This window comes from Erinaceus europaeus, chromosome 23, assembly GCF_950295315.1.
Source record: "Erinaceus europaeus chromosome 23, mEriEur2.1, whole genome shotgun sequence".
Lineage (NCBI taxonomy): Eukaryota > Metazoa > Chordata > Mammalia > Eulipotyphla > Erinaceidae > Erinaceus > Erinaceus europaeus.
The window spans coordinates 9,604,028-9,621,047 of record NC_080184.1 but is presented as its reverse complement, the minus strand read 5'-3'; the positions used below and the strand labels follow the sequence as shown (position 1 = coordinate 9,621,047).

Below are 17,020 nucleotides of genomic sequence, written 5' to 3'. Positions count from 1 at the left end.
TAAACAGTGTAGTAAGACTTTCTGTTTTTCCAGTTCTCTTCTTTTACATGAAAGAAATCACAGTGGAGAGAAACCCTATGAATGTAAACTATGTAGTAAAAAATTCAATAATTAAAGCTCTCTTTGGACACATGAAAGAACTCACAGTGGGGATAGGCCCTATAAATGTAAGCACTGTAGTAAAGCCTTTGTCTATTCTTTTGCTTTTCAGATACATGAAAAACCTCACAGTGGAGAGAAACCCTATGAATGTCAACTATGCAGTAAGATATTCAGTTGCTCCAATTCTCTTCGGAGCCATGAAAGAATTCACAATGAAGAGAAACCGTATGAATGTAAACAATGTAGTAAAACATTCGGTCATTCAACCTCTCTTCAGTTACATAAAAGAATTCACAGTGGAGAGAAACCCTATGAATGTAAACAATGTTGTAAAGCATTCAGTTGTTCCAGTTCTCTTCGTGTACATGAAAGAATTCACAGTGGAGAGAAACCTTATGAATGTAAACAATGCAGTAAAACATTCAGTTTTTCCAGTTCTCTTCGTGTACATGAAAGAATTCACAGTGGAGAGAAACCTTATGAATGTAAACAATGCAGTAAAACATTCCTTTGTTTCAGTCATCTTCGGAGCCATGAAAGAATTCACAGTGGAGAGAAACCCTATGAATGTAAACAATGCAGTAAAACATTCAGTTGTTCCAGTTCTCTTCGTGTACATGAAAGAATTCACAGTGGAGAGAAACCTTATGGATGTAAACAATGCAGTAAAACATTCAGTTGTTCCAGTTCTCTTCGTGTACATGAAAGAATTCACAGTAGAGAGAAACCTTATGAATGTAAACAGTGTAGTAAAACATTCAGTTGTTCCAGTTCTCTTCGGAAACATGAAAGAACTCACAGTGCAAAGAATCCTTATGAATGTAAACAATGTAGTAAAACATTCCTTTGTTTCAGTTATCTTCGGAGCCATGAAAGAATTCACAGTGGAGAGAAACCCTATGAATGTAAACAATGTAGTAAAACATTCAGTTCTTCCAGTTCTCTTCGGAGCCATGAAAGAATTCACAGTGGAGAGAAACCCTATGAATGTAAACAATGTTGTAAAGCATTCAGTTGTTCCAGTTCTCTTCGGAGCCATGAAAGAACTCACAGTGGAGAGAAACCTTATGAATGTAAACAATGTAGTAAAGCATTCAGTTTTTCCAGTTCTCTTCGGAAACATGAAAGAACTCACAGTGGAGAGAAACCCTATGAATGTAAACAATGTAGTAAAGCATTCAACCAGGCCGGTAATCTTAGGGTACATGAAAGAACTCACAGTGGAGATAAACCCTATGAATGTAAACAGTGTAGTAAAGCATTCAGTTGTTCCAGTTCTCTTCGTGTACATGAAAGAATTCACAGTGCAGAGAAACCCTATGAATGTAAACGGTGTAGTAAGACATTCAGTGTTTTCAGTTCTCTTCTTTCACATGAAAGAATTCACAGTGGAGAGAAACCCTATGAATGTAAACAATGTAGTAAAACATTCCGTTGTTCCAGTTATCTTCGGAGACATGAAAGAATTCACAGTGGAAAGAAACCCTATGAATGTAAACAATGTAGTAAGACATTCAGTTTTTCCAGTTCTCTTCTTTTACATGAAAGAAATCACCGTGGAGAGAAACCCTATGAATGTAAACTATGTAGTAAAACATTCAATAATTCAAGCTCTCTTCGGACACATGAAAGAATTCACAGTGGGGAAAGACCCTATAAATGTAAACATTGTAGTAAGGCCTTTGGCTATCCTTTCACTCTTCAGTTACACGAAAGAACTCACAGTGGAGAGAAACCCTATGAATGTAAATATTGTAGTAAGACATTCATTTGTTCCGGCTATCTTAGAATCCATGAAAGAACTCACAACGGAGAGAAACCATATGAATGCAAACAATGTAATAAGACATTCAGTTGTTCCAGTTCGCTTCGGAAACATGAAAGAACTCACAGTGGAGAGAAACCCTATGAATGTAAACAATGTAATAAAGCATTTAATTGTTCCAGTTCTCTTCGGACACATGAAAGAATACACAGTGGAGAGAAACCCTATGAATGTAAACAATGCAGTAAGAAATTCATTTGTTTCAGGTCTCTTCGGGAACATGAAAGAACTCACAGTGGAGAGAAACCCTATGAATGTAAACAATGTAGTAAGACATTTAGTTGTTCTAGTTCTCTTCGGGTACATGAAAGGACTCACAGTGGAGAGAAACCCTATGAATGTAAGCAGTGTAGTAAGACATTCATTTGTTCCAGTCATCTTCGGAGTCATGAAAGAACTCACAATGAAGCGAAACACTGAAATAAATACTGTAAATAAGTAGTAAGACATTCATTTTTCCAGTTCTCTTTGGGTATATGAAAGAACTCAAAGTGGAGAGAAATCCTATGAATGTAAACAATGTAGTAAAACATTCATTACATGCAGTCATCTTCACGTCTTGAAAGAACTCACAGTGGAGAGAAACCCTGTGAATCTAAATAATGTAGTAAAACATTTTTTTCAGTCATTTTCAGAGTCATGACAAAACAGCAGAGAGAAACATGCAAGGTGTAAAGCCATAAAAGTAAAATGTTTAGTAAACCCTTCAATTATTCCAAGAATCCTTTGTGCACCAAATCCTGGCCCCCAGATTGCCAGATTTTATAGATTTTCAGACTCACAATCTTGAACTGTGTTCACTAAAAACAAGACATTACTGAAAATCGTAGGATTATTTCAATACCAAGTTCTGACAATACTTTTTCTGTCTCAGTTATAAAGATGTATCCTTATGTTTTTATTATAGACAGGAACTGAAAGGAGAGAAAAAAAAGATTCTAAATATTCATTTCACTACATGTGAAGCTTTCCCTATGCAGGTAGGGACCTTGAGAAGCACCGACTACAGCTGGGGAACAGAGGCTTGAACCTTTCATCATGCCTGCCGACATGTGCACTCCATGTGTGCAACAGCAGGGCCCCTGTCCCATTATTAAATCCAGATCCTAAACTTTACTTCAAAAGCTACTGAAAAAAAGAGTAGAGGGAGTAGAGCGATAGCGCAGTGGTGTAGGCACATGTGGCTCAAAGCATAAGGACTGGCTTAAGGATCCCGGTTGGTTCCCAGGCTCCCCACCTTCACAGGTGTGAAGCAGTTATACAGGTGTCTTTTTCTCCCCCTCTGTATTTCCCACCTCTCTCCATTTCTCTCTGTCCTAACCATAACTACAACAATAAAAAGCAACAAGGGCAACTAAAGGGAAACTAACAAATTTTAAAAAGAAGTAGAACATAGGAGTCAGTTGATGGCAGAGTGGGTTAAGGATGCGTGGACCTAAGCACAAGGACTGGGATAGGGTATCCCAGTTCAAGCCCCCAGCTCTCCACCTCCAGGGGGGTCACTTCACAGGCGGTGAAGCTGATCTGCAGGTGTCTATCTCTTCCCCTCGCTCCATTTCTCTCTGTCTTATCCAATGATAGCAACAACAATAATAACCACAAGAATGATAGAACAACATGGGAAACAAAAGGGGAAAAGACCAGTAGCAGTGGGTTCACAGTGCAGGGACTGAGCCCCAGCAATAACTGTAGGCAAAAAAAAAAAAAAAAGGGAAAGTAACGTATACTTTAAATTGGGAACTCTATTCCTTTAAGCATCAAAAATGACCACTAATATAGGCTGAAGTTTTTGCAAATCGCCTCAAAATGAGAAATTGAATTGTGAGGACACATCATGAAATCTCTGTATCCATAACCAGTCTGAAATATCAGCTCAGTGCAGTTGTGTGACACAATCAGGAAATATCACACCACACACTGGGCAAAACTAACTGTACAGGAATTCTGTAGAGCTATGCTCATGCAAAGAGACCAGGTTTGCATAGTTCTCAAACATCACATTTTTGTAAAGATCCTGCTGAGTCTGGTCCAGGGTCCAGGCATTCACACTCCTGGGAGAATTCTATGAACACAACCCTGAAAGTCAACGCCTCCTTGATATTTCTAGGTAGAGATCACAGTAACAGCAAGAGATAATTAAATACTGTTTTCAATTTGCAGAATCTTTAGAATTATCTGATTGGATACATTTCACATATGTTACTGTATAACAGTCTTGTGATACAAAAACCACTAAAGAAGTGGCACTTTATTGGAGGATAAATAAACCAAAGCACCCGCACAGGTTGTCACATTAGCAGTGATGCTGAGATGTTACACTCAGAGGATGCCACAGGGTTTCTGAGCCTGGATGCATTTCTAGATTATTATTTAGCTCATTTTAAATATTTACTACCTTTGCCTCTGCTTGATGAAGTCACAACTGAAGAGGAAAAAATAGCTAGTAATGAATCTCAGAACACAAATGCATATAGAAAGTATATGTTCCAGGGACTGGATGTTGGTGCACGTGGCTGTGCACATATGATACAATGCTCAAGGACCCAGGTTCTAGCCTTTGTTCCCCACCTACAAAGGGAAAGCTTTGCAAGTGGTGAAGCGGTGCTGCGGGTGTCTGTTTTCCCTAACCTCTGATTTCTGGCTGTCTATCCAGTACATAAGGATCAAATTTAAAAAGACCTGTTTTAAAAAAGAAAATATATGTTTCAGGGGAATTGAAGAATATGTGCTCTAAGTCATTATTTTTATGCAATTATTAACTCAAAATGTAGAAAACTACATAAACAATGATAATAGTAATATTCTCTTTAATGAGAAATCTGAAGTACCAGAAACCAATAATCTGGCATGTTTTATATAAAGTAGAATATATCTTGAGAAGAAAGATACATAGAGAAGCAATCATAGTGAAGTTTTTTTTAGCAGCTTTTGGAATGAATATTTCAAAAACAATATAAAGTGAAAATGTGAGTATATCACATGGTTACAGTTTGTGGGATACACAGAGAGATGGAACACTGTTGGGAAGTCGTGTGATCCTGGGACATATGGGTGGCTAAACACTAATTGTCTGGAGCTGTGCATTTTTCATTTCAACCAATTTAAAAATAAAATGTCCAACAATTTTTTCTATGTAGGATAGTTTATGCTAATCTCACACTGAAGACAAAAACTATGATATAAGAATTGTTTCTGAATATTTTGATGGCTTTTTAATTTTTTATATTTATTTTATTTATTTATTCCCTTTTGTTGCCCTTGTTTTATTGTTGTAGTTATTGTTTTTGTCGTTGTTGGATAGGACAGAGGAGGGGACGACAGAGAGGAGGAGAGAAAGATAGACACCTGCAGACCTGCTTCACCGCCTGTGAAGCGACTCCCCTGCAGGTGGGGAGCCAGGGTTCGAACTGGGATCCTTATGCTGGTCCTTGTGCTTTGCACCATCTGCGCTTAACCCGCTGTGCTACAGCCCGACTCCCTTTGATGGCTTTTTATTTAGGTAAATTAAACTGTTCAAGAAAACATGTTATGGAAAGAGACTGAGAGAGATATTGAGAGAGAAGAGGAACTACAGGCTTTATGGTCACATGGTGGTCCCAGGAGAAAGAGAAATTAAGGGTAGAGAAAGACTTATATGATGGGGTCTGGGCCAAAGAGCAAGCCTTTGATGTTTATTATTTGTGCTAGTAGATTTTATATTTGAATACACATGGGGAACATTAATAGTATAACACTTTTTCTTTCTTGAGATTGCAAAGTTTGAGTGAAAATTAGCACCCCCTAGCCCAAGTTAGGGAATGCTAGAATTCCCCCCTAGAAACTTCTTATAGACCCTCTGTCCACCATCACTGGTTACTTCCATCAGGAATATCATCATAAGTCCTCTTTAAAGGGACTCTCGAGGAACTTGCTGTTACTGTGAATCAATCGCTATCGAACAGGCCATGGCTGGTGCGCCGCTATGTTGCATCGCTGGGGAGCCAGAGACGACCCGAACTGCCCCTGCGGCTCCAGACAGACTATGACCCACATAGTCAACGACTGCCACCTCTCCAGATTCAAAGGAGGTCTCGAAACTTTACATCAGGCTCAACCTGATGCTGTTGACTGGCTACGGAAGAAGGGCAAACGCTAGAAGAAGAAGCAAGTCCATTATAAAGTGGATTGCTCCTTTAGAAAGGCCCAGCCACTTCTGGCATGGTCTTAGGGCAGTGGGCAGCAGGCTTGTGCAGGAGCATTTAGTGCTACCATTCCCCCTCCACAGGAGAGCAGCCTAGACTACCAGCTCATGAATGTGGACCTGCTCAACCCCCCCCCCCAGGCTGTGCTCCAGAAGAAAGGCAGGCAGCTGGCTGTACCATTGTGCTCCACTAGGTGAGGCTCCTCCCAGGCATGAGCCCCAGGTGGACACGCAGGACTGGCTGGATCCAGCTGTGTCTGCAAGACCCAGAAGCTGACCTTCACCTCATAGCAGTCCCTCCTTTACTTCCACACCGTCCTCTCAGCACATTAACTATGGGATCATGACCTACGAGTACCTGTGTTCCCTGTCAGATAAGGTTGCTGATTGTCTTAATCAAGATTTAAATTTGGAACATGGAAAAAGACGGCTTCTGAAGCATGCAAGGGATGAGCACTTTTTTTTTTTTTTTTTGCTTCTCACTTGGGTCATTTGATATTTTATTTATTTTTATTTATGATAGGAGACATTAACAAAAGCATAGAATAAGAGGGGTACAATTCCACACAATTACCATAACCTGATCTCCATATCCCATCCCTTCCCCTGATAGCCTTCCCGTTCTCTCTCTCTGGGACTATGGATCCAGGGTTGTTGTTGGTTGCAGAGGGTGATAGTTTCCAGTCTGACATCCAGGTCTTTGATCCATTTGGAGTTGATTTTTATTTCTGGTGAGATAAGGTGGTTCAATTTCATTCTTCTGTATGTTATAACCCAGTTTTCCCAGCACCATTTATTGAAGAGAGGCTCTTTCCATTTAATACTTTGGGCCCCCTTATCAAAGATTAGATGTCCATAGGTGTGGGGGTTTAGATCTGGGCTTTCAATTCTGTTCAACTGGTCTGTGTGCCTATTTTTGTTCCAGTACCATGCTGTTTTGATGATGATGGCTTTATAATATAGTTTGAGATCTGGGCGTGTGATGCCTCTGTTTCTGTTTCTTTTCCTCAAGATGGTTTTGGCAATTCTAGGTGTTTTCTGGTTCCAGATAAATGAATGTAGTTTTTGTTCTATTTTCTTAAAGAAGCCTCGCGTGAGCTTAATGTGCAGCTTGGTGATATGAGAATCTGGCATGAAGCCCAGCCAGTCTATCTTGGCGTTACTCTCGATCGCACTCTGTCATTTCACGAACATCTCATAAAAACTGCAGCAAAGGTGGGCGCGAGGAATAACATCATTGCAAGACTGGCCAGCTCCTCATGGGGCGCGAGTGCTTCCACACTTCATTTAAATCTAATTAACATCAATCTGACACACAAATTATTTTTTACTCTATTGCTAATCTCTTAAAGTATTTATATGGCAAATCTTTCTTTGTAAAAGATTGAGAGTTATTTTTGGTAATTATTCTCTCTCAAGTATTGAGATACTCTTCTCAGTAAGGTATTCCACACACTCTATATGTATAGATATATAGATATGTAGATATAGATATGTTTTTTTTCCTCCAGTGTTATCGTTGGGGCTCAGTGCCTGCCTGCACTACTAATCCACTGCTCTTGGAGGCCATCTCTCCCATTTTTGTTGTCCTTGTTGTTATTGCTGTCATTGTTGTTGCTGGATAGGACAGCAAGAAATTGAGAGAGGAAGGAGAGACAGAGGTGGAGAAAAGACACCTGCAGATCTGCTTCACCACTTGTGAAGTGACCCCACTGTAGGTGGGGAGCCAGAGGCTCAAACTGGTATCCTTACACTGGACCTTGCACTTTGTGCCATGTGCGCTTAAGTGGCTGCGCTACTGCCCACCCCCATCCTCACTATATATATTTTTTGTGTCTGCCATTAACAGGTATTCAACAATCTGGGTATTTGTTGTTGTTGTTTTTAGATACAGAGAAAGGAAAACCATAGCACTAAAACTTATTCCAGTGCAGTGAAGCCCAGGCTCTAACCAGTGGTGCACACAAATAAGTGGCATATCCATGTTAGCTGTTGTGCCAAACTTAAATGACAGGTGTGTGTGTGTGTGTGTGTGTGTGTGTGTTAGCCAGAAACTTCAGATACTATTATTTTTATGTGATTTTGCTCCCTCCCCAGTGTCATGTCTATGTTCTTTATGCTTTGTTCAGAGCTGGGCTATACCACAGGAAACCTAAAGTTTTAATCTATTTCACTCTAAACTAGTTATGACACCTACTAGTAGTACTAGAAAATCACACACTTTTGGACTAATCTGTCACAAGACAGGATATTTAAAATAGAAGGTCACATATCATAATAAAAATTGTCCTGAAAAGTTGACTGTCTTGAACCAAAGCTGGGGTGAGAAATTTCTAGAATATCAGGAAGTTTTCTGAAGGGATGGCCATGTTAAAAAAATGAAAATAAAATGGAGAATGAGCAGGAATCAAAGGCTCCTTGCAGAAAGAGTGGAAACAGGGAAGGTGCTTTGTGCAGGTCCTGGATTCATGGGGTATCCAAAGGAAAAACAAGCACAGCTCCATCAAGGATGGACATTTACCTGAGAGCATGCCATGTCCTTCTCTGGTCCTGCTGCTCAGCCTTTAGTTCAAGGGAGATGATCTTGAAAAATCACAGCTGCCCTTTCAGAATATCCTTCAGAGAGGCGAGAACATCCTCTCCCTGCCCCAACACACCCAGAGGCAGAGGACCTGGTATTGATGCAGTCACTCTCTCCTGTTATTAATTATATCAGAATTAGGGAAGATGCCTCCTCCAGAGAGACCAAACTAATGTTTCCTTTGAATTCAGGAGCTTCCCCCTACTGACACCCACAAATCCCCTATAACTGGCACTACTGACATCAGGACTCTATAAGACTCTCCACACAGTATATGCTGTCACCTCTCAACTGACCAACACTATGTCTGCACCCAGATGAATTACCCAGAAGCCTCACTTCTACCTAGTATCACCTAGAGCCACTTACAGACATTATTGTCAACAGTTGTGCTTCCCTAGACCCACACTTTGTGAGGTCACCGGTGATGCCACTCATTAACTTCACTCAAGGACCTTTCTCCAATGCCTGGGCGCTGACTTATCTCATTCTGTGTCCAGATTTATTTGTACTAGAGCTGTTACTGGATTCTGCATTTCTCACCAGGATTAGTGCCAAATATTACTGATTGGTTGGTTTAGCCAAATAATTTGATTCAGTTAGTACATGGTGTTTACTAAGAATAAGAGGCATGTTACTTCCTCCAATGTTTTTTTACTCAGTTACATTTGTAATAATGGAAAATGCACTGAAAGATTGTATGCTAACCAGCATTTAGCATGTAAAGGGTCATTATTTCTAGGAAAAGTGACTAAATACTTAAATATTTACTAGGACACCTCTAGTCACTGAAAATTTTTCATATTTGCAGCTCATGTAACACAAGTGGATTCTTCTAGACTTCCATTCAATCTGAGATAAATTGTTTACTGACGTAGGGAAGTAGAGAAAGAAAATAAATTTCCACTCTTAGTAAGGAAATGACAGGATGACTTATAGTATTTTTAGATAACTGTGAGTATTATATAATATGTGAAAACATAGCAATAGGTCGAGTTGCAAGATGAAGAACTAAGTTAATGTAATTTCCTGTTTACTTGAATCCGCTCCATATTCTGCACTGTGAGCACCTTGCCCACCCTTTGTGATGCTCACATTGTAGCTGATGCTTCATGATGTGGTCACATTATTGACACTGTTTTATTGTTGATACATTTCATTGTGCTCTTCAGGAATCCATGACAGCCTGCTGACACACCTTCAGGACCTGCCCCCCATCTCAGTACGCAGACCTCTGCATTCACCCAGGACATTCTGGGAACCACAAATGCTCCAGGGAGTCTCACCTCAAGGCCTGCCAATGCCTAAACCAGAGTGACCCCTCCAATTCTACTCTTTTCTCTACACATGCACCCTCTTTCTCAACCCTTCTCAGGGGCCCTGGAGAATCCTGAGTCCCTGTCCTGACTCTCCATCCACCTGGGATGAGCTCTTCGGGTGCAATTCCAGCTCCACTGCTAAGTGAGTATTGCCTGACAGGAAAGCACAAGGAGAAGATTCTAGAGCTCATCATTGAAACTGAAAGTTACCCACACAACCAGAGACACTAGACTATGACTATTCAGAATTGTTCACTTTTCTGTGGGGGCTTATTTCCCTTCTAACTGTCCCTGTCTATCACCATCACTTTAGTCTCTCCTCTCACCAAACTAATAATTCAATGACTGTGCTTGCTGTAAATTTTTTTCTCTTTTTTTAACCAGAGCACTGTTCAGCTCTGGCTTATGGTGGTGCAGGGGATTGAACCTGGGACTTTGGAGCCTCAGGCATGAGAATCTGTTTGCATAACCATTATGCTGTCTACCCCTGCCCAACTTGCTGTAAATTTACTTGCATTATTTACCTTTAATTTATAAAGGTGCTTCATTCTTGGTGTTTTTCCTTGAAAACCTAACATTCAGCCTTCTAGAGAAAATTTTATACTTGAAACACCCAGAATAAATGAATACACTATTTTTTCTAGAGGAAATTATAAAATGGATTGATAGCTACTATCTATGATCTGAAATACTTGTTTATAGCTCCAAGGTAATCAGCATCTCAGTCCAGGGCATCCTGAGTACCCTAAGTATCCCATGGGGCCTCATCCAAAGACCTTCAGGAGCGTGTTCAGTGATGAGCACCCTCTCTCACTCATTGCAGTCACTGTCATGGCAAGAATGAACTTAAATTCATCATATTATTGTCAGTACTGCTCAGAACCATTAGGTAAAAAGATGAAGTAAAAAGGACCCATAGAGTGAGAGTGGATAGCAATATGGTTATGCAAAGAAACTGTCATGCCTGAGGCTCTGAAGTCACAGGCTCAACCTCCCACACCACTATAAACCATAGCTGGTCAGTGCTTTGGTAAAAATAAATAAATAAATAACATTATTAAAATATAAAAAAACACTGACATTCTATAGGAATAATTAAGTTTGTGTTATTGAGGTGGTGTGTGCCAATAATTGTAGCCATGATGAGAAGGAAATAAATCCAATAGCAATAGGGGAGATCAAATAACAGTTAAGCTACATTTTCTATATTTCCATGTTCAGGGAGGGTGAAATTCCCCAGAATTCAACAGATATGACACATATTATAAATATTGTTTGCATTACCTTCAAGGCAAGAATTCCCACATTCATAAATTGGCTCAGCTGGACATTAACTAAAAAGTGAGGTAAACAGATGGGGAGATAACACCATGGCTATGCAAAGAGACTCTCATGCCTGGGGCTCAAGAGTCCTATGTACATTCCTCCTCACCAATCATCAGCCAGAGGTGATAGAGCTCTCATAAAGTAAATAAAGAAAATAAATACACAAAATACAATTGAGGTTAACAAAGGTACAAAGGTAGAAGAGAAGAATGATGAGGTGGCCTAAGGGAGTGTTGTGTGAATCCTTTAAGTGTATACTTTGCTATTTGACCTTAGTACATCAAAACTGAGAGGCTTGGAAAAGAAAAAAATATTTATGAGCTTTATGTCAGAACTATTGAAAACACAAACACACAAAAAGTGTAGAAGGAGTTTGTTCCAATGCTGTGCTAAGGATAGGACTGCAGTTCCAATGTGCTTGAGAAAATGAGTAGATTGGGGATTGCTGGGGAAGTCTTCAGCACATTCCTGTTCAAACATGGAGCAGAGAGTAAAACCAGTATTGAAAAAACTATCACACTCACACTTGAATCATAGCTCAAATAATATTTACTACAAAAATGACTACAGTGAAAAACATCAGCATTTATCTAGTCATTTTCATGAGAGATGAAAATTAAGAAGGCTTAACAGAAAAATAGGGCATTAATCTTTCTGTAAAGATGTCAGGATTGTAAATGGCACCTTTGATTCATATTATAAAATATGAGTATTCTCCCAACTCATAGTCCTGAAAATATGCCAACATGGATCTGTACTCTTCCTGAGCTAAGCCGTATGCATGTGTGCTGCCAATAATGCCAACAACCATTGGTTGAGCTCAGTGGGATCTGGGAAGCTCTGGGGAAAGATTCTCTGCACACAACAAAGGATGAAACACCTGTGCCTTGGAGTTGGATTTGCCAAAAATGTCTGCCTACATCAAAGCCCTCATAACTCAGGACTGCTGTGTGAGAAGTAAATGTATTCCATTTGGGAATCCACTCTGAATCCTTACTTTCATGAGAAAATGTAATCACCTTCCCTACTTCACAGACAGTGAGACAGGGGTGGGAAGTTTTAGGAGCAAGTTTCAAATTCACCTGAAACTTGCTGATCATGTTTGTAGGCCAAAATAGTTAGAGGTGGATTGGAAATAGTTTTAATTAACTCATATGAAAAGGTGGCCAAGAACTAGACAATTTTCATGCTTGCTTCACTGGAAGTAAGCTTTTTCTAATATTCATCAGTAGGTCCAAGTCTGCCTGTGAAGACATCACAGGGAATTCTCTCATCAGACTCTTCATTGTGGAGCTATAGGCTGACCTCTGATCTCTGAATTCAGTAATGATCTTGGAAATATCCTTCTTATTACTTTGTAAACTGTTACCAATGGCATTTTTCTCCATCTTCAAAGACTCCTTAAGTTATTCAGACTCCAAGTGTAATTCAAACTCTTGCTTTCCACTCTCTTGCAGAAATCACTTATTTCTTTATTTTGCATTTCCAATACTTTTTTTTTTTTAACATCCAGCATCTTTCTCTTCAGATTCTGCAGGTGGAATTTAGCTTCCTCCTGGTCTGAGCAGCAGCCTTCTTAGTGGGGTGAGGGGATGATCCCAATACTCAGGGACTCCCTTCACACACACCTTTGCACTGGGCACATATCACCTATAGTTCCTTCTCACAGAACAGGATGTGGACCTGCAGGTGCTACTCACACAGGGGCTGCTCCTGCTGCTGCCTCTTTCTTCCCAAGCTTGGCAGCTGCTGCAGCATATCAGTCAGTGTGCTCAGCTGCCTGTGGGCACAAGGGTGCTTAGAGACAGGATGGGGAGGATGTCCAGCAGGTCTTGCCAGGCATAGCAATCTAGGGGTCACCAGGTCTATCAGAAAGTCCAGGAACATGGGGCAACTGGTTTCTGCCCTCATAAATGGCAGCACCATTTCTTATATTCAAAACCTGGAAGCAACTTGGAAGGTATCCAACAAAGTGGCTGAGAAAGTTTATATATATAGTCAGTATATGCTTTATCGAACAGTCATAAAAGTCTGTGCATTTCCAAGGCCACTGCATCTGTCACACCCAGTCATAGAGCACTTACCGACCTGCTTCTTCAGGATGCAGTTGGATGGGAGTGCCCAGCTCCTCTCAGACCCTCCCACGACACACACACACACACACACACACACACACACACACACACACACGGAAGAGAGCATGGGGGGGGGGCAAGACACTCCGTAGTCATGTGTGAACAGGGAGAATCAGCAGGTGGGTACCACTGACACTCAGCCTGTTCCCAATAAAAATAGGTAAATAATGTAAAATCCCAAGGGAGTTCCTACAAAAAGGGAGGACATCCCTGTATCCCTGGGGGGAAGCAGGACTTCAAACCTGTCACCCAAGGGAGTGCAGGGTCACACCTTGAGGGTCAGCTCAGACACCCACTTCCCTGAGTTGTGAACTCACAGAAGCCCTGAGCCCACAGCCATGCACCCAGAGGGGCAGTACAGAGGCAGGAAGAGGTCCAGGATATCCAGGTTGGACTGGGATCCCAAGCAGTGAGAGTGGGGAGGGGAGGACAGAAACCCAAGTTTTCCCCCAAGGGCACAGGGTCAGCACCTGGTCGTGCCAGGGACTCACAGCAAGGGGTTATCACCTCCAACTCTGAGTGTGGTCAACCTCACAAAAATGTGTTTGCTGGCAGCAGACCCAGGCCTGCCCCTGCAGAATGATGGAGGGGGAGTAAGACACTTCTTCTAGTCAGTGTGTGTGTGTGTTGGGGGGAGAGGGGGTATCTTAGATAGCCAAAGCCCGTGTAAAGCCCTAGCTGTTATCCATCTACCTGCCTCATAGTGAAGTCACATCCTCAAAAGCAGAGCAAGGTGACCTGTAGCCAAGGATGACAGAACATCTAGAAACAGGTTTTATGCTGGGTCATCTTGCTCTGTCATTTGTGGAAGACGGGTCCTGAAATGAATGCAGCCTAGAATGTTCCTAGCTGTGATCATGGACTGTGAGCTCAGACTGACACATTTCTCTCTCAGTGTTTCTATACCTCACCCAATAGATGAACATAAGCATATGAATTTGAGTATGAATATAATTACGGATATCATTACAAATATGGATATGCATATGGATATAAATATAACTGTAAACATAACTATGAATATATGTGAACATCACCATAAATATAACAATGTAAACAAGTTTCCTCTCTCCTCTATCTCACCTTAACTGCAGTGTTTCTTTACCTCTAACCAAGACATAAAAATAGGACATGAAGATGATATGAATATTAATGTAAATGTTAATATAAATAGGAACAAAACCATATTCTATGTGTCTCAATTTCTTTTCTGCTCCTCTATCTCACCTTTCCCTCTATTTCTACTCCTCTAATTCATTAACTTAATAAGAATACTGATATAAAGATGGATGATATGTGTATGGATGTGAATGTGAAAAGGAAAATGCAGGAGGTCCTGAGTTCAGTCCCTGGTAGCCTATGTATCAGGATGATGTCTGGTCCTTTCTCTCTCCTCCTATCTTTCTCATTAGTAATAAAATCTTAAATAAAAGAATATAAACATACAGATCCCTGTTAATTTTGAGTGGGTATATTATCAAACAGCATAGAATCACCAACAAAAAAACAGAAGAGGGAAGAAATGGAAAGAGTATAATCAAATGATGTCTCAAGGCCAGCATTTAAAAGAATTCTGTCAGAATAGAAAGCTTCAGTAGCATGTGTTTTAAATATTAATCAATGAAGCCATAGGCCTTGGAACACTGTCCAGCAGAGCCTGGGGAGATCCCAGTCCTTGGAGTTGCCAGAGTTCCCAGGTCTCAGCCTGGCCATACAAGCTGGGGGAGGAGGGGTCTGAAGCTGTGGGTCTGGAGACTGCTGGGTATCCCAGGGTACCCTGAGTAGTGGGCAACAGATAAAATACAGCTCACTCCCCAAGGGGACCTCACCTGCTAGCTGCCTGTCCTGCCACTGTCCTGTGTCTGCTCTGCAGAGCACTGTCCCCCAGCCATCTGGTCAGTAGCTGGCAGTTGAGCTGCCCAGCAAGTGCACATGTTCACAATCCCTGGTACACATCACAGAGAGAGCTGGGGGTGCTAAGCAACAAAGACACTGTCCTTCAAGATGACCACTTAGGCAGGAGAGTGGCCATTGTCAGACTTCCAAAGAGGTTAGGCTGCCCACCTGGGGTCAGTTGGCGGTAGCAGCAGCAGTGCCAGAGGCAAAGGAAGCCCCAGCCACCACCACAGCTGGGCAGGAACGTGGTGGTGGGAAAAAGCTGCTGCAGAGGAGACTGAAACTGGAAGCAGCCATGGTGGCTGCTGGATTTTGACCATGGTGACAGTCCTGAAAATTATGTTTAATTATAAACATAATTATAATTTTAAATATCACAGTGTTATAAGTATCTCCAATTCCTCTCTGTTCCCCTATCTATTATTCCCTCTTGACATTTCTCTGCCTCTAATCAATAAACATAAATATAAGATGTGAATATGAATATAATACAAATAGGACTATGTATGTTATATAGATATGAAAATTAATATGAATGAACCTGTAAATATGAGTATAAATAGTGTTCTAAGTACCTCAATTTCCTTTCTATACCTCTATCTCACTTTTTGCTCTAGATGTTTCTATGCCTTAAAGATAAATATTATATAGATATGAATATTGATATTATATGTATATTGATATAAACATGCTTGCAAATGTAAATTTAAATATGAATTATAAGAATTTAAGAGTGTTAAAAGTATCTCAATTCCTTCTCTGCTTTCTATCTCACCTTTACCTCTCAATGCTATTCTGTCACCAATAAGTAACACTACATATATACACAATGTAAATATAGGTACTATACAGTTATGAATATAAATGTACTTGTAAATATAAATATAAATAAAATGGTATCTACATTTCCTCTCTGCTCCTTTATCTGAACTTTCCCTCACAATTTCCTCTACTTTTAACCAACAAATAAGCATAAACACTCAAGATTCTTCTTGAAACTCTGCCTCCTCAAGTAATTTCATACTCATTATCTTCATTGTTTTTTTTTAAACAATTTCACATTTTTCCTATAACACTCAGCAACAGGATGAAACTAAAATTGGAAATTTTATATAGAATATATATTCATTACTGGCATTTACCTCATCAAATAATTTAGGTTCATACCTTTTTTTTCTTTTAAAGAATTTATTTATTCATGAGAGAGATAGGAGAAGAGAAAGAACCAGACATCACTGTGGTACATGTGCTGCCAGGGATAGAACTCAGGACCTCATGGTTGAGAATCCAATGTTTTATCCACTGCTCCACCTCCCAGACCACTAGGTACATACCTTTCAGTTTCAAATTCTCTACATGAGAAGGAAGCCAGTACCTTAAATCAAGTTACAAAGATAAATAATAATCAACTGTGAGATGACAAGAGCTGGAAGCTCAGCTCACTGGGAAGGGCTCCCACCATTCCATGTCATTGATGCAGATCTGAGCCCCAGCACCATAGGGAAGATACCAGGCAGCAGGAGGCCATGCTCTGGGTGGTCTCCCCATCTCTCTTCTGATTCTCAATTTTAATTTAAAACACAGTCCAGAAGCTGAGATGTTGCCAGAGGCAGAATGGGGGGTGAGAAGAAAGAGGAGAAGGAGGTGGAGGCGAGA

General features: G+C 40.6%; 2 protein-coding genes across 2 annotated transcripts in view; both read left to right on the top strand.

Moving 5' to 3' along the window:
- The window catches only part of LOC103125125 (zinc finger protein 709-like), a 35,499-nt gene extending 33,114 nt beyond the window's left edge, over positions 1–2,385 (top strand). The window contains exon 8 of the mRNA XM_060181645.1: positions 212–2,385. Coding sequence (XP_060037628.1) covers positions 212–2,347 — 2,136 coding nt within the window. The 3' untranslated portion in view covers positions 2,348–2,385. The remainder of the gene's footprint in view (positions 1–211) is intronic.
- LOC107523312 (zinc finger protein 14-like) overlaps positions 1–17,020 on the top strand; it is a 517,712-nt gene that overhangs the window by 343,061 nt on the left and 157,631 nt on the right. The window lies entirely within an intron of this gene.